At 34.4% G+C, this 15,823-nt stretch overlaps 1 protein-coding gene and 1 non-coding gene across 8 annotated transcripts in view; both read left to right on the top strand.

The window, feature by feature from the left end:
- CCDC158 (coiled-coil domain containing 158) overlaps positions 1-15,823 on the top strand; it is a 75,547-nt gene that overhangs the window by 45,611 nt on the left and 14,113 nt on the right. For 6 of the 7 annotated variants that reach the window (XM_054688061.1, XM_037530186.2, XM_037530185.2 and 3 more), the window contains 6 exons: positions 2,522-2,634; positions 4,826-4,984; positions 5,925-6,017; positions 6,798-6,920; positions 12,600-12,760; positions 14,934-14,993. In XM_054688061.1, coding sequence (XP_054544036.1) covers positions 2,522-2,634; positions 4,826-4,984; positions 5,925-6,017; positions 6,798-6,920; positions 12,600-12,760; positions 14,934-14,993 — 709 coding nt within the window. The remainder of the gene's footprint in view (positions 1-2,521; positions 2,635-4,825; positions 4,985-5,924; positions 6,018-6,797; positions 6,921-12,599; positions 12,761-14,933; positions 14,994-15,823) is intronic. The other variant, XM_037530187.2, reaches the window with a different exon arrangement.
- LOC119261478 (U6 spliceosomal RNA) lies at positions 864-970 on the top strand. The gene has a single exon (XR_005129023.1). It is a non-coding gene; the product is annotated as a U6 spliceosomal RNA (small nuclear RNA).

Here is a 15,823-nt window from a genome sequence, read left to right as displayed (position 1 = left end):
GTCTAGATTTATTAAACACAAACCTAGATACGTAGCCTGTACCTCTTCCCAGTGCCACACGATGTAAGACATACACAGCAGTAGTGTCAATACTGGGTGTTACAGCAATAGTTCTACTAAACCTTTTCAGAATAAATAGTCCCATGCTTTAGTCCTTAACATGTCCAAATATTTCTTTTCTTGTAGCTATTTCAGTAATTTCTAAAAGATTTCAATGTTGCAAATGCTAGGTTTTTTTAGATTGATTTTTTATTTATGCATCCAAGAACTGGGGTGTAGGCCAGAGGTGCAGGAGGTGAGAGAATTCACCAGAGACAGAGTGGGGAGCAGAACAGGCAGATCTACTGAAATACACTGCTGAGGGGAGCAGTGGGAGAGACAAGAGAGGTCTGCTGTGCCCTGTGGGTCAGCTTCCTGGCCGGGCATCAAACTCTTGCTGCAGTGGCTGCTAATAGCATCATAGTATTGAGACTTAAGCCCTTGCACCACCAGTCAGGCCCTGCAAATGTCAATTTTTTTTTTTTAAGGAAGTGTTGATATAAATGCAAATTACAGATAACTTTCAGCCCCTTATTTGTCAAACATTCATTATCTACAATAAATTATCTGCAGCTAGCTAAGTGGCAGTTCCTGATTCCTTTCTTGTGGTAAAAAAGGAAGAACCCAGAGAATTGAACTGCTAGGATGAGAGTCCCTTCTCATACTTAGATCTATCCTTGTTTACATTGTTGTCCATGTGCATACAGAAGAAGCTACTTCATAATTTCATATTCTATCATTGTTGCTATATTAACTGACTCTAAAATTATTTTTCTAAAGTCTACCTTCTGTTAATAATTTTTAATATCAAAAGATTTTTTTTTGTGCTCACTTTAGCAGCACATATATTAAAATTGTCCCAATACAGAGAAGATTATCATGGACCCTGCACAAAGATGGCATGCAGAATATTGAAACAATCCATATTTTCGTCTTGGAGGTCCAGCTCCAGATCTTACATTGCTAGTTAATACCAAGAAAATGGTAGGATTTGGGGAAGTTGCTCAAGAGGCCCATTTGAACTTGCTCTCTCTATTCACCAGACAGTCCCTTTCTTAATGCCCTCTAGACATCTCCATATCTGCCCCAGTCAAGTTAATCATTACATTAACTAAGTAATCCTATATGTGCATTCAAATGTTTATTTTTCATTGATTAAAATCAGCTTAAAGGGCCTCCCCTGGTGGCACAGCAGTTGAGCGCTGGGCTGCGAAGCTGTCCGCAGCCTCTGCAGCGCTGGTTCCATCTCCGGGGCTGCTGGTAGGGGTCTCACATGGTGGGCAGACCTCTCCTGCCCCACCTGCTGCTCCCCTCAGTAGTGTGTTTTGTCAGTCTGCCTGTTCTGTTCCCCACTCTGGCTCTGGTGGATTCTCTCACCCTCCCACGCTTCTGACTGTACCCAGTGCTTGTATAAATAAATAAAAAAATCTTTTAAAAAAATCAGCTTAAAATAAGAAGTTGTGTATCTTTTCAGTGACCTGCAGTATCTTAAGTATTCAGTGCCTTTCTCACCCTATCACCAACTTTATAAAAATAACCACATTTGTACTCGTCAGTTGAGCTACTGAGACAGTAGTGATGTCCAAGCACTTAACACTAACCTAGAGAATGAAAATTGAATAATTTGTGGTATCACTGGAATCTTTTTAAAAAAACCACTAATAAATAGATGTCTTATGTGTATTTTAAATATGAGTTTCTATTTATTCATATGTGAATATGCATTTTTTATGTATGTATTTCCTATATGTGTTTGTATGAATTTGGTCAGTATTACTGTTACAATTGATATGACAAATTACAATAGTAAAATTAATTCTAGTAGCACAGAAATCACAAGACATCATCATGTGTGGGTTGTTTTTTTTTTTGAGAACATGAGTGAAGAGGAATGTCCTCAGGAAAAAGAAAAGGATAAAGTACATGTGAATAGATACATATCAGTTTTATCTATTCTTTTTATTTTTTTAATTCTATTTTATATAACTTTTACATCATTTTTCATTTTTGCACAAGGTATGCATTTTCATCCTGGTTATATTCCCCATACAATTCCCACCCTAATTCTTGCCCCCCCCCCGCCCCGTGTGTCTCTGGTTTATAGTTGCTTGTTGATTTTGATTTTTACTTTATTATAATTAGTCTTTTTCCTGGTCCCTTATTTAGGTTTTCTAAATTCCTGCTATGAGTGAGACCATCCGGTATTTTTCTTTTTCTTTCTGGCTTATTTCGCTGAGCATGATTCCTTCCAGCTCCATCCATGTGTGTTTTTTTAACCTCAAAATCTCTGAATAATTGTTGAAAATTGTTATATCCCATTGTCGTCAACTCAGAAGACCTTTTTGCATGATCATTAACTTGAAACTGCCCAACTGCCTTGGAGGATCCTGTCACCTTCTCATTTTATTTAACTGTCAAATTAGAGTAGCCTCCCAGAATTTAGAACTAAGGCACAGTTTACTTCCTTCTTCTTTTTCCTTAGCTATGAAAGTGGCAATGGGGATGCAAAAGCAAATCACAGCTAAAAGAGGTCAGATAGATGCCCTTCAGAGCAAGATACAATTTTTGGAAGAAGCGATGACAAATTCAAATAAGGTGAGTCCTTGTTTAAGTGAAGGAAATTAATATGTTCATTTATTAATATATTACAAAACAAAACAAGACATAGCAAAGATGCAAAGTACAGTGGAGAAAACAAATTAGTTCTGCCTAAGAAAATGAAGGAAAAGTTTCTGAAGAAATATTTGAGCAGGATCATGAAAGAACTAGTGTTTTAAATGCCGGAAGTGGGCAAGGCACAGGAAAGGAACATTCCTGAGACAGACAGGGAATGATTATAAGCAAAGCAAAGTCATTTCCCATATAATACAACATTTGTGTTCCTAAAATGATTATGCCCTGCAAAATTGTCCAATAAAAACCACTGGGCTTATGGGAGTAACAATTAGGATAACCAAGCTAACAAATTTCATCAGTGACACATAAAAAATAGGAACCCAGTAAAAATGGTACCACAGTTTTACATGTTAAGAAAAACATGACTACTGCATGAATAATTATAGCCTTTTATAATATAATAAATAAATGATATAGTTTAATTACTAGCTAATGTAATACTTTAATACAATTATAAGATACTTTTAAAATATTTTCTGTAATAAAAAATTAGTAAAATGTAACATATATTTATAATTCATTATAATGAATAAATAATATAATATAAATGGGAATAAGTATGACCCTTATCTTAAAAAAGATCTGGAGTTAGCTTGAGGAAGTGTGTGTCAAAAGATTGCAGCTTGTGAGTTATTGTGATTTATTTTCTGTAATACCAGATGTTCATGACTGGGGTTCATAGCACAAGGTAAACTGAGGTAGCTGGTGGCTCTGTGTTAGAGGAGTATGCATGTGTGAGTATTTGTATATTCCTGTGTAACTCTGTTTAGCTGGGTGCCATTGAGCTAGTATTTCTCCGAAATGAAATTGTCCATCAGCAAATGTAAAATTTGTGTCATATTCAAATGTTTTCTCATACATCAATCACATTGGAACAAATTTTCATTTTCAAAAGAAGAGTTGTAACAGAACAACCTGTAAAAAAGGTGAGAAAGTAAAAAGCATAAGTAAGAGATATTAAGTGCAGCTAAAATAGCTATTTTTCTTATACCTTAAATGAGCTGCTGAAGTATTTTTTAGAATGAGACTAAATACTAACAAATATTGTGCATTCATTTGTGCATGCAGCTCATCAGACTTCCTTATCTCTTCTTTTTATTGTTCTTTTCCATTTCTCTCCCCCCCCCATTGTAAATTTATTTCTTTTCTTCCTTTACTGTTGGCCTATTTGGAATCTAAGTTTGCTCTTATACTCCCTGAGGGTACTTGGGGCATTAACAGGTTACCGTCTACTGTCATCAGCTGTGCCTGTGAAAGTTACTCATTCAAGCTCAATTGCATTCCTGCAAACAAAAAAGATGACAGCTTGTAAAATTAATCCTTCCATCTTTCTAAATTCTTTTTGGCTTAACAGAAAAAGAAAAACAATTGCAACCAAGAAGTGTAGGAGAGTGATTATATATCCCATCTTGCTTATAGCAAACATTTTCTCTATTCAAAAAAAAAAAAGCTGTATATTTAATATGTGTGCACTTCAAGTAGTAGAGATGTATATATGGTTTTTTTTAACTTGACTGCCATATACTTTTGTCTACCTATTCCATGATGCTGTTTTAAGAACTGAACTAATTTTATTGAAACTTTGTTGAATATTCATTCAACCTTGTTGAATACTCCATAGCAGTAAGCTCATTCTTATCATTGGACCATAATGACTTGACAGCAGGAACTGTGGGATTTTTTTAATGTCAGCTGGCATGCAGTAAACATTTATGAAATAAATATTTAAGCTTGAAGTAAAATAGAAACCCATAAAAACTTTCAAATAAATCCATCTTCTTTAGATCTCTTCTGTCATTTTAAACAAGTTCAATAAAATTTGGTATGTTTTACTCAGCCTTAATTCACCATAATACTGTTTCCTTTTCTGACAATATTATTAGGAAGAAGTAATAATACTAGCAGTGATATAAATTAGAACAAGTTCTTTATAACAATTCCAGCAGCTCCCAATTCCAACTCAGAAGCAAGAAAAAAGGCATTTTTAAAAAAGTAAACTTTAGATTAAGTCTATATATAATATTAATAGTTTTATATTTTCATCACTTATCAGCAAAAAGTCTACATAAGCATATTATTTTTGTTTTTTTTTTCTTCTCTATAATTATAGGAAAAACATTTCCTGAAAGAAGAGAAGAATAAATTAAGCCAGGAATTAAATACTGTTGCTACAGAAAAAAGTAAGATGGCTGGAGAACTAGAAGTCTTGAGATCACAGGAACGCCGTTTGAAAGAAAAAGTTACTAATATGGAAGCTGCTCTTGATAAGGTGGTTAAGTAAATATATAAAGTTGTTATCAACTAAGTACCTATTCATTAAGTACAATTATTCTGAATGAAAGATCCATGTTGATAGGAACCAAATCTCTAATTGTATCCCAATCACCTCGCATAATGAAAAACTATATTCTATGGAGAAGGCTCTTCTGAGCTTAAGAACATAGTCATAATGTGTATTTTTTACAAAATTCTCTTTTTCATAATCTCAGAAGCAGTAAAATATAAGTTGTTTGCTACTGCTGGTATCCTTAGTGGCTTGAATAAGTAAAAAATGCCTCCAATCTAACCTCCAAAAAATGACTTGAACACTAGGTGGAATATAGTCTGTTGACAATATCAATAAAATGATAAAGTAACATTAATGTCTGGCACATTGTGGGTGCAAAAAAGTACATGTAGAAAACACAATTTAAATAATGAGAAGCATCAATGATACCATACTTGTCATTGCCATTTATTATAGAGTAATAAATCTCTAAATAAAATTCTGGAAGCCTAAAAATGTACCAAAAGTAGTCCTGGATTCTGAAGAAATCAGAACTTTTGTGGTTCGATAAAGTGATATGTTATTCCAATTATACACAAATTGATCTTAAAACATGATACATTGAATCAATGAATTTCAATTATGGTTATTTTTACTCAGTTGTTTTTTACATTGCTAAAACTGCCTATTTTATTTTTAGTTCATTCATTGAGTTCTCTCTACTTATGAAATGTTACGTAAATGCTGGGAATACAAAGGATTGAGGGCTCCTAATTGCACTCAGTTTATTGCATAAAATAAATGAAAGGACAAATGTTATACAGTGTGCTAACATTGGAGAAAATTTCCTTGAAGAGCTGGCAATGATGCAGATTAAGGTTAATGAAACAAGATTACATCAAGAAGAGTAGAGTATAAGTCATATGTGGTTGCTTCATTGTAGGCATCTTTGCAGTTTGCAGAATGTCAAGATATAATACAGCGCCAGGAACAAGAATCTGTGCGACTAAAACTTCAGCACACTTTGGATGTAAAAGTAAGGCCTTTTACTTCCATCCTAAGTAGAAGTTTAAACAAAGATAATGTCTTTGTATACTCCTATTTTCTTCCTGTACCTTAGATGTATTTGGGTATACCTTTTAACATTATAAGATACTAGCAATTATAAAATCTGTGCCTTGTTATACACATAACCTATAGTATCAAAGTGGAGTACCACTATGTTGAATGAGCCAAATAAATGAAACACAAAAGAGCCTGCCTTGGGGACATTTGAGGGAAGAGTTCTGCATTCACAGAGGTCAAGCATGTGCAAAGGCCAAAGTTGGTTTGACTTCTTAGTAGAATAGCAAAATGATGTAATTTACATAAAAAGGTCTGCTCTTTAAAAATAGTACATTTTCCACTGATAAATATGCCTATTTCCTGAGTATGCTTTAAAGTTATAGACATATTAACAGTTCAATGATAGATACTTTCAAGGACAAGAGCACTCCATAGGTGTAGAGGACCTTTCTCAGTAGTATGTCAGAAGTATCCTGGAATCTTTAGCGAAGGTTAGAAACCAGTTTAGTAGCACAGTATCATCCTGGGTGTGGTTTCCTGTCTGGAATGCTTTTAACAAGCAAGTGTAAAGACATCTCCTAAGTACATGCTTAGTCTTCACAGAGTAGACATTCATGGTCATCTTGCATAATACTCTGATTTATAATTTTATGGAAGTTCATATAAGACTGAAATTGTTTACAAAAATTCATTTTCATTTTACAAGTGGAGTTGTAGATTAACTATTTTGCACACGTATATTATTTTCCAGGAACTTCAGGGCCCTGGGTACACTTCAAATCCTGTGAAACCCCGCCTTCCTCAGTCATCATCTGTTGCCCGTCCTCATTCTAATGTAGCATCTTCCCCATCTACAGCCAGCTTCCTGTCTCATGTAGGTAGTAGTCTTATAAGATGCAAATGACATAATATATAAATAATTAAATTGAGAACAATCTCATTTAAAAAATTCCTATGATTATGGTATTTTCAATTATTAGATTTTATATTTATACAGATAAAGATGAATGAAAATGTTTTCTTCGTTATTTGGTGTTTTCTCTGGAGAAAATAAAATGAACTATTATGTGGGATTAATATAAAGAGTAAGTGTTCAAGTAAATTATTTAGTAACCTTATGTTCAATTTATCCAATCACAAATGTTTGCAGATTAACAAAGCAAATATTGATAAGGCTAAAATAAGCTCACTTCAAATGCCAAAGACAAGTCAGTGGCACATTTAATACTCTAATAGGAAGAAAATAATATGCTATATATTTGTTTCTTTCTGAATTATGTGTGAACTTAGACTAATCATAAAAATTTTATTAATCATCAAATGTTTTTTATTCCTTCAAGTTAAAATGTTACCGTGACTTTGGAAAATTTTTAGTTTGACATTTCATGCTTTTAAAACTCAGGGAAAAAATACGTGCAATGTAAAGTTCGGCTTTATCTCTTCTAAAAATATTTATAGATCTGCTAGCTCCCTGTGACAAGTTTTTAGTTCTCACACTAAAGAAGTGAGATCTATTCCATAAACCGCAAATGAAAATCAATTTCATTAGTTAACAGTCCTAACATATGTATAGAAACAGGTTCACCAGTGATCTGCCAGTTATTCTGTCTGAACCACTTAAATGAAAGATATATACTGTGAAATAACTAAAAGTTGAAATGGACCCCTTTCACTTGAGATGTATGCACTCTGAGACAAGCTATCACACAATAAATATTATATTAACATATTACATTAACATATAACATTAATATAAATATTAGAAGTTAAACATAGTTTTCTCTGGGGAGGAACTTTGAGGTGGGAAGAAGAAAGGCAAGAGACTGCTGCTTCTTGTTTCAAGTGCTATAGTATCATTTATATAGCACTATCATCTATCATTGAAAAAGTACTAATCATATATCCATTAAATAAAAAGATTAAATAATACTAACAACAAAAATGACCTATGTTTTCATAATTGTCATCATGCTTTACATAAGTTATTTCTTCTTTTAAAAAAATGTTTGTTGTATAATTTTACACAATAGAAGTAACATATTTTCTTCGTTGTGTCCCAAGTACCTACAACAACAGTGTCTGGCAAATAGTAGATTAAAAAAAAATTGTCTAATGGGTGAATGAATTGAATCTATTGTAAAACATTGTGATCAGGTTTTCACTGATAAAGAGACTTTTAAATCTTACTGCTGCTCTTTTGCAAGTGATTTTTTTTTTCTGACCACTTTCAGTATTTTCTCTTGGTTTATAGTAGTTTGACTACGATATTCCTAGCTGTGGTCTTTTTTTATACTTATCTTTCTTGGGATTCACTGATCTTCCTGGATATGTGTTTTGATATCTTCCATTTATTTTGGAAAGTTATCAAATCATTTTTTCTGCCCTGTTCTCTTGTTTCCTTCTGGGAATTTTACTATTAAGTTTTTTTCACTGGGTAGATATATACTTGGTATATATTCATTATCTCAACCCTACTATGAGCCTTTGTTTCTCTTGGTTTTGAGTCACGTTGTTGTCTGTTTGCTTTCCTTTTCTTCTTTTTTTTAAAAAGTAGTTTTAGGTTAACAGCCAAATTGCAGGGAAGGTTCAGAGATTTATATGCCCTATGCCCCTATACATATACAACCTCTCCCCTATCATCAACATCACTCACAAAAATGGTACATTTATTACCAAGGATGAACATACATTGACACATCATAATCATCCAAAGTCCATAGTTTACCTTGGGGTTTACTTTTGGTGTTGTACATTCTTTGGGCTCCAGACAAATGCATAATGACAAATATCCATAGTTATAATATCGACACAGTGTCTTTACCTATCTTCCACCCCCAGCAACCTCTGATTTTTTATTATTCCCACAGTTTTGCCATTTCCAGAATGTCATGAAATTGGACTCACACAGTATATACCTTTGGCTTCTTTCACATAGTATTATACATTTATGATTCACATAGTGATAAACATTTTGGATTCCTCCATGGTTTAACAGCTCGTTTCTTTTTAGCACTGAATAATATTCTGTTTTCTGGATGTACCACTGTGTATTTATCCACTCACTTATTAAAGGACATTTTGGTTGTTTCCAAGTTCTGGCTTTGAATAAAGCTGCTATACACATCTATGTGCATGTTTATAGCTGCTTTATAGCAGCTCCTTTGGGAAAGTATCAAGAAGGGCAATTGCTGGATCATATCGTAAGTGTATATTTAGAGTTTCATAACAAACTGTCAAACTGTCTTCCAAAGTGCCTGTACCATTTTGTATTTATTGGTATTCATTTCATTTTGGATGGTCCCTGCTTGGGGGTCTTTTTTTCTTTATTTTACTGAATACTTAGCAGGGTTCTGTGTACCTTCTCAAATTTTTTCTTACATCATTTATTTGATCATTTTATCCTTCACTTCTCAGTTTTCTCTTTCTGGAATTCCTGTCAATTACCTATTGTACCTTCTAGACTGATTCTCTTCTTTAATTTTAACTTCCATTTCCAACACTTGATCTTTTATCCCCACCTTTTGAGAAATTTACTCAACTCTATTTTTCAAAATTCTATTGTATTTTTCCTGATATCATATATTTTTTTCCCAATTTCTAGGAGTCCTTTTTTGTTCTTTAAATCATCTCTTTGCATAGTTTCATCTTGTTTGATGAAGTGATACTATCTCATTTCTTTCTGAGGATATTAATTTCAATTTTTTGATAATTTCTTCTATCACCTGAATTATGTTTTTTCAATTCATTTTTTTCTGTTTGTTTTAATGTCTGTCTTCCTTGTTAGAAACTTTCCTTCACAGTCTGGTAATCATTGACTGTCCATTCTTGTTTACAATTGAGGAGCTAAAACTAATTTAAATAATTAAGTAGCACTTCACTCACAATATGGCAGAATAAAGAGGTTTGGATCATCTTCTCTCCTAAACACCTAAAAGGAAAATAAAACTAGAATAAAATTTGTTCAAAGTATCAGAGGTTTGTTGATTGAGACAGAGGACTTTCCCACATAGGTTTTGTGCTGAGGTTGATGGCTTGTGAGGACTGCACAGGGAAGGAAGAGGTGACCGTGGTTATGACACTGGTGTGCGGAATAGGCTGGAGCTCTTCCATGTACTCTTCCAGTACTGAGACCAAGTACTTGAACCCCAGCTTTCTCTCCCTCCGCCACCTGCAGCCAAGGTAAACAAAACAAACAAAATGTAAACCGCAGTGCCCATAACACAAAAAAGAAAATTAGTCCACACAGATGCCTAAGAAGCAATGCATATCTGAATACAAGATGGAAAAATAGAATAAGAATAGAAGTCCAGAGACATTTATAAAGGATACAGAAATAGAGGACTTAACAAAGATTTCAGAATAACAACATTTAAAATGCTAAGTGAAATACTGGAAGGACATCAGGAACAGAAAAACAGGTGCAGGATCTTAAAAAGAGATCCAATATCAAAAGAGTTCTTCACTAAAGGGATTGAAGATATTAAAAGAAAACAAAAGAGACACTTAATGAAATGAGGGTGGCTGTGGGAAAGGTTTTAAATAGAATTAAGCTGGGAGAAGAGGGAATTTCAGAGATGGAAAATACACGTGTCCCAATCACCCAAATGGATGAGAGAAATAAGACTTAGGGAAAACGAAATTCTATGAGATATATTAGGCTCAATTAAAAGAGATAATGTAAGGGTAATGGATATTCCAGAAAGTGAATAGAGAAGGGAACAGAGACTCTATTCAAATAATAGCTAAGATCTTCCCTAATCTAAGAAAAGAAATAAACTTGGTTATCCAAAAAGGAAAAATAACACCCGAATTTCTAAAGGCAGTGAACTTTACCAAGACACATTATTCCCAACTTATCAAAAGTCAAAGATAAAGAAAAAAATATTAAAGGCTATTGAAAAAAAAAAATGTGTACCATAGATAGGGAGCTCAATAAGGATCTCCTCAAATTTCTCAGCAGTTACTCTCTAGGCTAGAAGAGAGTGGAATGAAGTGTTCACAGCCCTAAAATACATCATCCTAACTGATTATCAATCAAATATGAAGGTGAAATAAAGGTTTTTCCAGAAAAACAAATACTGATGGAGTTTACCACCACCCCACCTGCTTTACAAGAATTGTTGAAAGGAGTTCTACAACAAAAGAAAAAAATAAAACACAATACCTTGAACAAAGTGGCAATAGGAATAGAGAATCAAAAGTATAAACAAGAATGCTATAAGACAATAACAACAAAAATAATTAAAAGGGAAGAAGAAAGTATCAGAATGAATATAGTTAAATGATAAGTCAATACCAGCTCATAAAGGACTTTTTTAGACATAGAATGTCTGATAGAACCCTCACAGTAACCACAGAGCAAAAATCTAGACACATAAAAGAAATGAAGAAACTGAAAGAACCTCTAGGGAAAGTCATTTAAATGAAAAAGCAGAGAGAAACAAATGGAAAAAGAAACAACATTAAAATAAAACAAGCAAAAACTAAAACTACTCTAAAAAATAAAATCCTTTGAAAATGGTTCACATTTTAATATATTTTAAATTAATGGAGTTAAATTTAATAATTTAATGGAATCTGATTTATGAAACTCTAAACTCATCATCACGATTTCCAGGTATGGTGACCAGCCACAAACTGCACAGACCAAGCTTAATACTATATGTAATGTACCAGTGAGAGTAGCAAGTGGAGGGGGATGTGAGGTTTATACTAGTAACACCAGTACTTAGTTGGCATGGTACCTAGCCCAAACAACAAAAATTTTGGAGTGTTCATCCCTCAGCAACTAATCTGTGTGTCAAGTACATCTCTACTTTGGGACAGATGGGTGTGGCTAAAATAGCTTGATGACAACCCTCTAGTTATGACTCTCCTCTAGCTAAGTCCACCTGCTCATCGAGGCAACTTCTGACTATCACTTGGCTTTCCTTCTAGATGTGTCTGCTAGGGACCTCTATACTCCTCGTTACAAGTATTCACTGAGGAATACTATTTATCTGAAAATCTTTCAATATTATTCTCAAATAGCAAATAACATAATATGAAAATATTGGGTGTCCTTTTCAACACCAGGAAAATGTGGACTGTAGATTAGCTCATCTACAAAAAGTTCTTTACTTCCAAAGTTTAGTAGCTTTATAAAATTAGTTCAGCCTGAAACAAAATATAGTGGTTTTTTGGTTTTGTTTTTTATTTTGGCCTGGATATAGTTGTAAATATTTAATGACTTGGTAAGATATTCATACTACGTTGTTAAAATAAAAAAGGTTTAAAAACAGGTATAATTTGATGCCAGGTGTACACTCTATAAATATGTGTACAAATAAGTGTAAGTATCCACAGACATTATAAATTAGATACAGCATTGTATTGACTATTGATAGGTTATTGCTGATTATCCCTGAGTAGTACGATTACAGGTGATTTTTCTCTTCCTTCTCCTCTAAAACTTCTATTTACCAGGTGAATTAATTTTATAATTGGAAACAGCATACAAATCTGAAAAAAAAAAACAAAACATGATTTTCTTTTGTAAATTGTTTTAATTCAGCACTCTATGAAACCTGACACACTGAAGGAAGATCCAACGAGGGACCTGAAACAGCTTCTCCAGGAGTTGAGAAGTGTGATCAACGAGGAGCCTGCTGTGTCTCTGGGCAAGGCTGAGGAAGACACAAGAACACCTTCTTTGGGAGTCTCCTATGGGGCTGTGTAAGACTGAGAGTACCTCACAGTGGAAGAGCTTCCCTTGTTATTGGTTTGCCCATAAGTTGTCTATGTGTTAGTCCCTCGGAGATTGAGGTTTAAATCTTTTTTTTTTTTAATTTTTTTTTTGAGGCATGTTTTATTTATTTATTTATTTATTTGTTTGTTTGTTTGTTTGCTTGTTTTGTTTTATACATGCACTGGGTACAGTCAGAAGCGCGGGAGGGTGAGAGAATTCACCAGAGCGGGGAGCAGAGCAGGCAGAAGGACCGAAGTACACTGCTGAGAGGAGCAGCGGGCGGCAGGAGAGGTCTGCATGCCATGCAGGACCCTCCTCCGGTGGCCGGGGAGCAGGGGAGCATCAGGGGATCGAACAGGTGCCGCAGAGGCCGCGGGCAGCTTCACAACCCAGCGCTCAACTGCTGCGCCACCGGGGAGGCCCGAGGTTTAAATATCTTAAAGAGTGTCTGACATTACTAGGGAAAACAATATGATTTAAAGCAAAGTGAAAGAGAAAAACTGTAATACAATTTTTCTGTTCAGAAAGTAGTTAGGCCAAGGCATTACCCAAAATTACATTTGTGTGGTGATTTTAGATTTCAACATATTTCCCATCTATAACTTCACTTGATTATTACAACTGACAGGGATTTTTTAAATCCAGTTCTACAAATGAAAAATACACAAATTACAAAAGATTGACTTTCCTGCTGCCACACAGTTTCATGGTGGAGCTAGAACTAGAACCCTGAGAACCAAATAACCCTCCAGGTATGAGCTACTATGAAAGGCCTTGGTTTTCTAGGGTGCATACCAAAGGCTTATATCGAGCTAACAGATAGGCCAAGACCCAAAAAAGATTCAACCTGTTCCTCATCCCTACTCTGCGTATGTCTGGAAATCAATGAGATTCTCATATTCGTTTCAAATCGTGTTTTAAAATTTTATAGGGTATTGTTACTAGATTAACTTAAAGAATTTTAACATGGTGCCATATTTTTAGTATTATAATACTTATTGTATTCTAAATGTTAGTATTTATTATAACAATGGATTGTCCTAATACTCGTTTCTGGTTATATAGCAAATAAGTAAAAGTAATACTTCTGAATAATCTTTCCATTTCAACAATCTTCAGTTTTTTAAGGTATTCAATTTTATATTATTCCAAGGTAACAGAGTATTAGCTGGTTTTATCTAATTTTTATTAATAATATTTAAGTAAGAATAAAATATTAGTTACTGCCAAGTTAATAACATATGATCACATTCTCTGGATCCCATGGCAAAATCATTCATTTAACCATATCAAAAATTAGTTATAGGGCCTCCCAGGTTGTACAGCGGTTAAGCGCTGGGTTGCAAAGCTGCCTGCAGCCTCTGCAGCGCCGGTTTGATCGCTGGCTGCCAGGCGGGTCCCACATGGCACGCAGACCTCTCCTGCTGCCCGCTGCTGCCCTCAGCAGTGTACTTCGGTCCTTCTGCCTGCTCTGCTCCCCGCTCTGGCTCTGGTGAATTCTCTCATGTTCCCGTGCTTCTAACTATACCCAGTACTTGTATAAATAAATAAATAAATCTTTTAAAAAAAATTAGTTATAAGTGTAAAAACACTCGCATTTTTGTCAGAACTCTATAATGTGCCTTCTGAGCAGTATTATTAAGCTCATTTAGTGGACAAGTGAACTTAGACATAGTTTGAGCGGCCTTCTCTTATGAAACAAAGAGACAAAGCCAAAAGTAAATGTTAGAGCCCCTGGCTGCCAGTACTACTCATTCCACAAGATTACTCTGACTTCCCCAATCAGAGTTCCATCACTTCAATAACTAATGTTGGACTTGAACAATATATTTTGTTCAATAATGTTGAAACATTACTGTTGGACTTGTATATATTTGGCCCCAACTTTAGAGAGTTTATGCTTTTTTGATGTAATCCTACAAATGACCTCTTCACTAAATCCTAAACTCAGTCTAAAGTTTTTAAGTGTTCGTGGAACAAAAGCATTTCTAAGTTGTTGAGTGTCAGTGGTAGCCGGTTGCAAAAGGGCTTAGAGACCTAAAATGTACTTTGCCTTGAATTAGAGTTTAATGCATATTAGCAATTGATTATTCTAAAAATACATGGAATCTGGAAATTACTCTTTATAGAATTAACTGAGGATTATACTTTTCTATTCAGAGATGACAGAGGAAGAGATTGCATGACCGAATCAAACCTGAGAGTAGAGTTATGTCATAGGTAAGAAGAATCTGTCCAAGAATTTTTTTTTGTTGATCAGGTAAGTTGGAAATTTTGTTTTATCGGATAGTTTACAAGGCAATTGGTGGGCATTTTGAGGTTCTTTGAAGGAAAGCTGTTACATTGTTTAGTTGTAACTAGAAATCACCTTAATCAGCCTTTTTTTTTTTTCACTTATTTAAATTTTTTTCTGCTGTTTACCCATATGAAGATAGTTTATGGTATACCATAACAAAAAAGGAAGACTTATTCTACATTTGCATACATTTATAAGGGCTTACATAACTTTTGAGAGGAAGGTAGTCTGAAGGAAATTATTACAACCTCTATATAGGATTAAAAGAACTTCACTGAAAACAATCCCATTTTCCTCAGTAATTGAATAGTTGAATTTTTATATGAAATTATAAAAAAGAGCATAATGAAGTAAAATTCATAACCCCTAAAAAAAAAACTTTTTCTGAGAACTGACGTCAGTCAAAACAAAGCGAGGGGGAAAAAAGGCTAATAGTAATTTGTTATTCATTTAGACACAGAAGCCATTGCCCAAAGGCCCTGAGGAATTCCCCACTGCCTGCTCCCCACTGCCTGCTCCCCACTGCCTGTGGCATCAAGTGCTTGGCCCCTTGGCCTGACTCTGAACACTTCCCCTAACCTGTCACCAGCCTGCTTTACCCCTATCTTACAATCAAACACTACTCCTGATTCCCAAAAGGATTTCATTTCTGTTTGTTTTTAAACTTTTCTTCATACTCTATTCTCTGCCTGTAGAGTCAGAGCCCCAAACCCTGTTTTGAATCTGTGTTTGTCTAAAAGCAATGTTCAGAGAA

This window comes from Talpa occidentalis, unplaced genomic scaffold, assembly GCF_014898055.3.
Source record: "Talpa occidentalis isolate TD23 unplaced genomic scaffold, MPIMG_talOcc4v2.1 talOcc4.6, whole genome shotgun sequence".
NCBI lineage: Eukaryota > Metazoa > Chordata > Mammalia > Eulipotyphla > Talpidae > Talpa > Talpa occidentalis.
The sequence above is the reverse complement of the archived record's forward strand: the minus strand, read 5'-3'. Positions and strand labels throughout refer to the sequence as shown.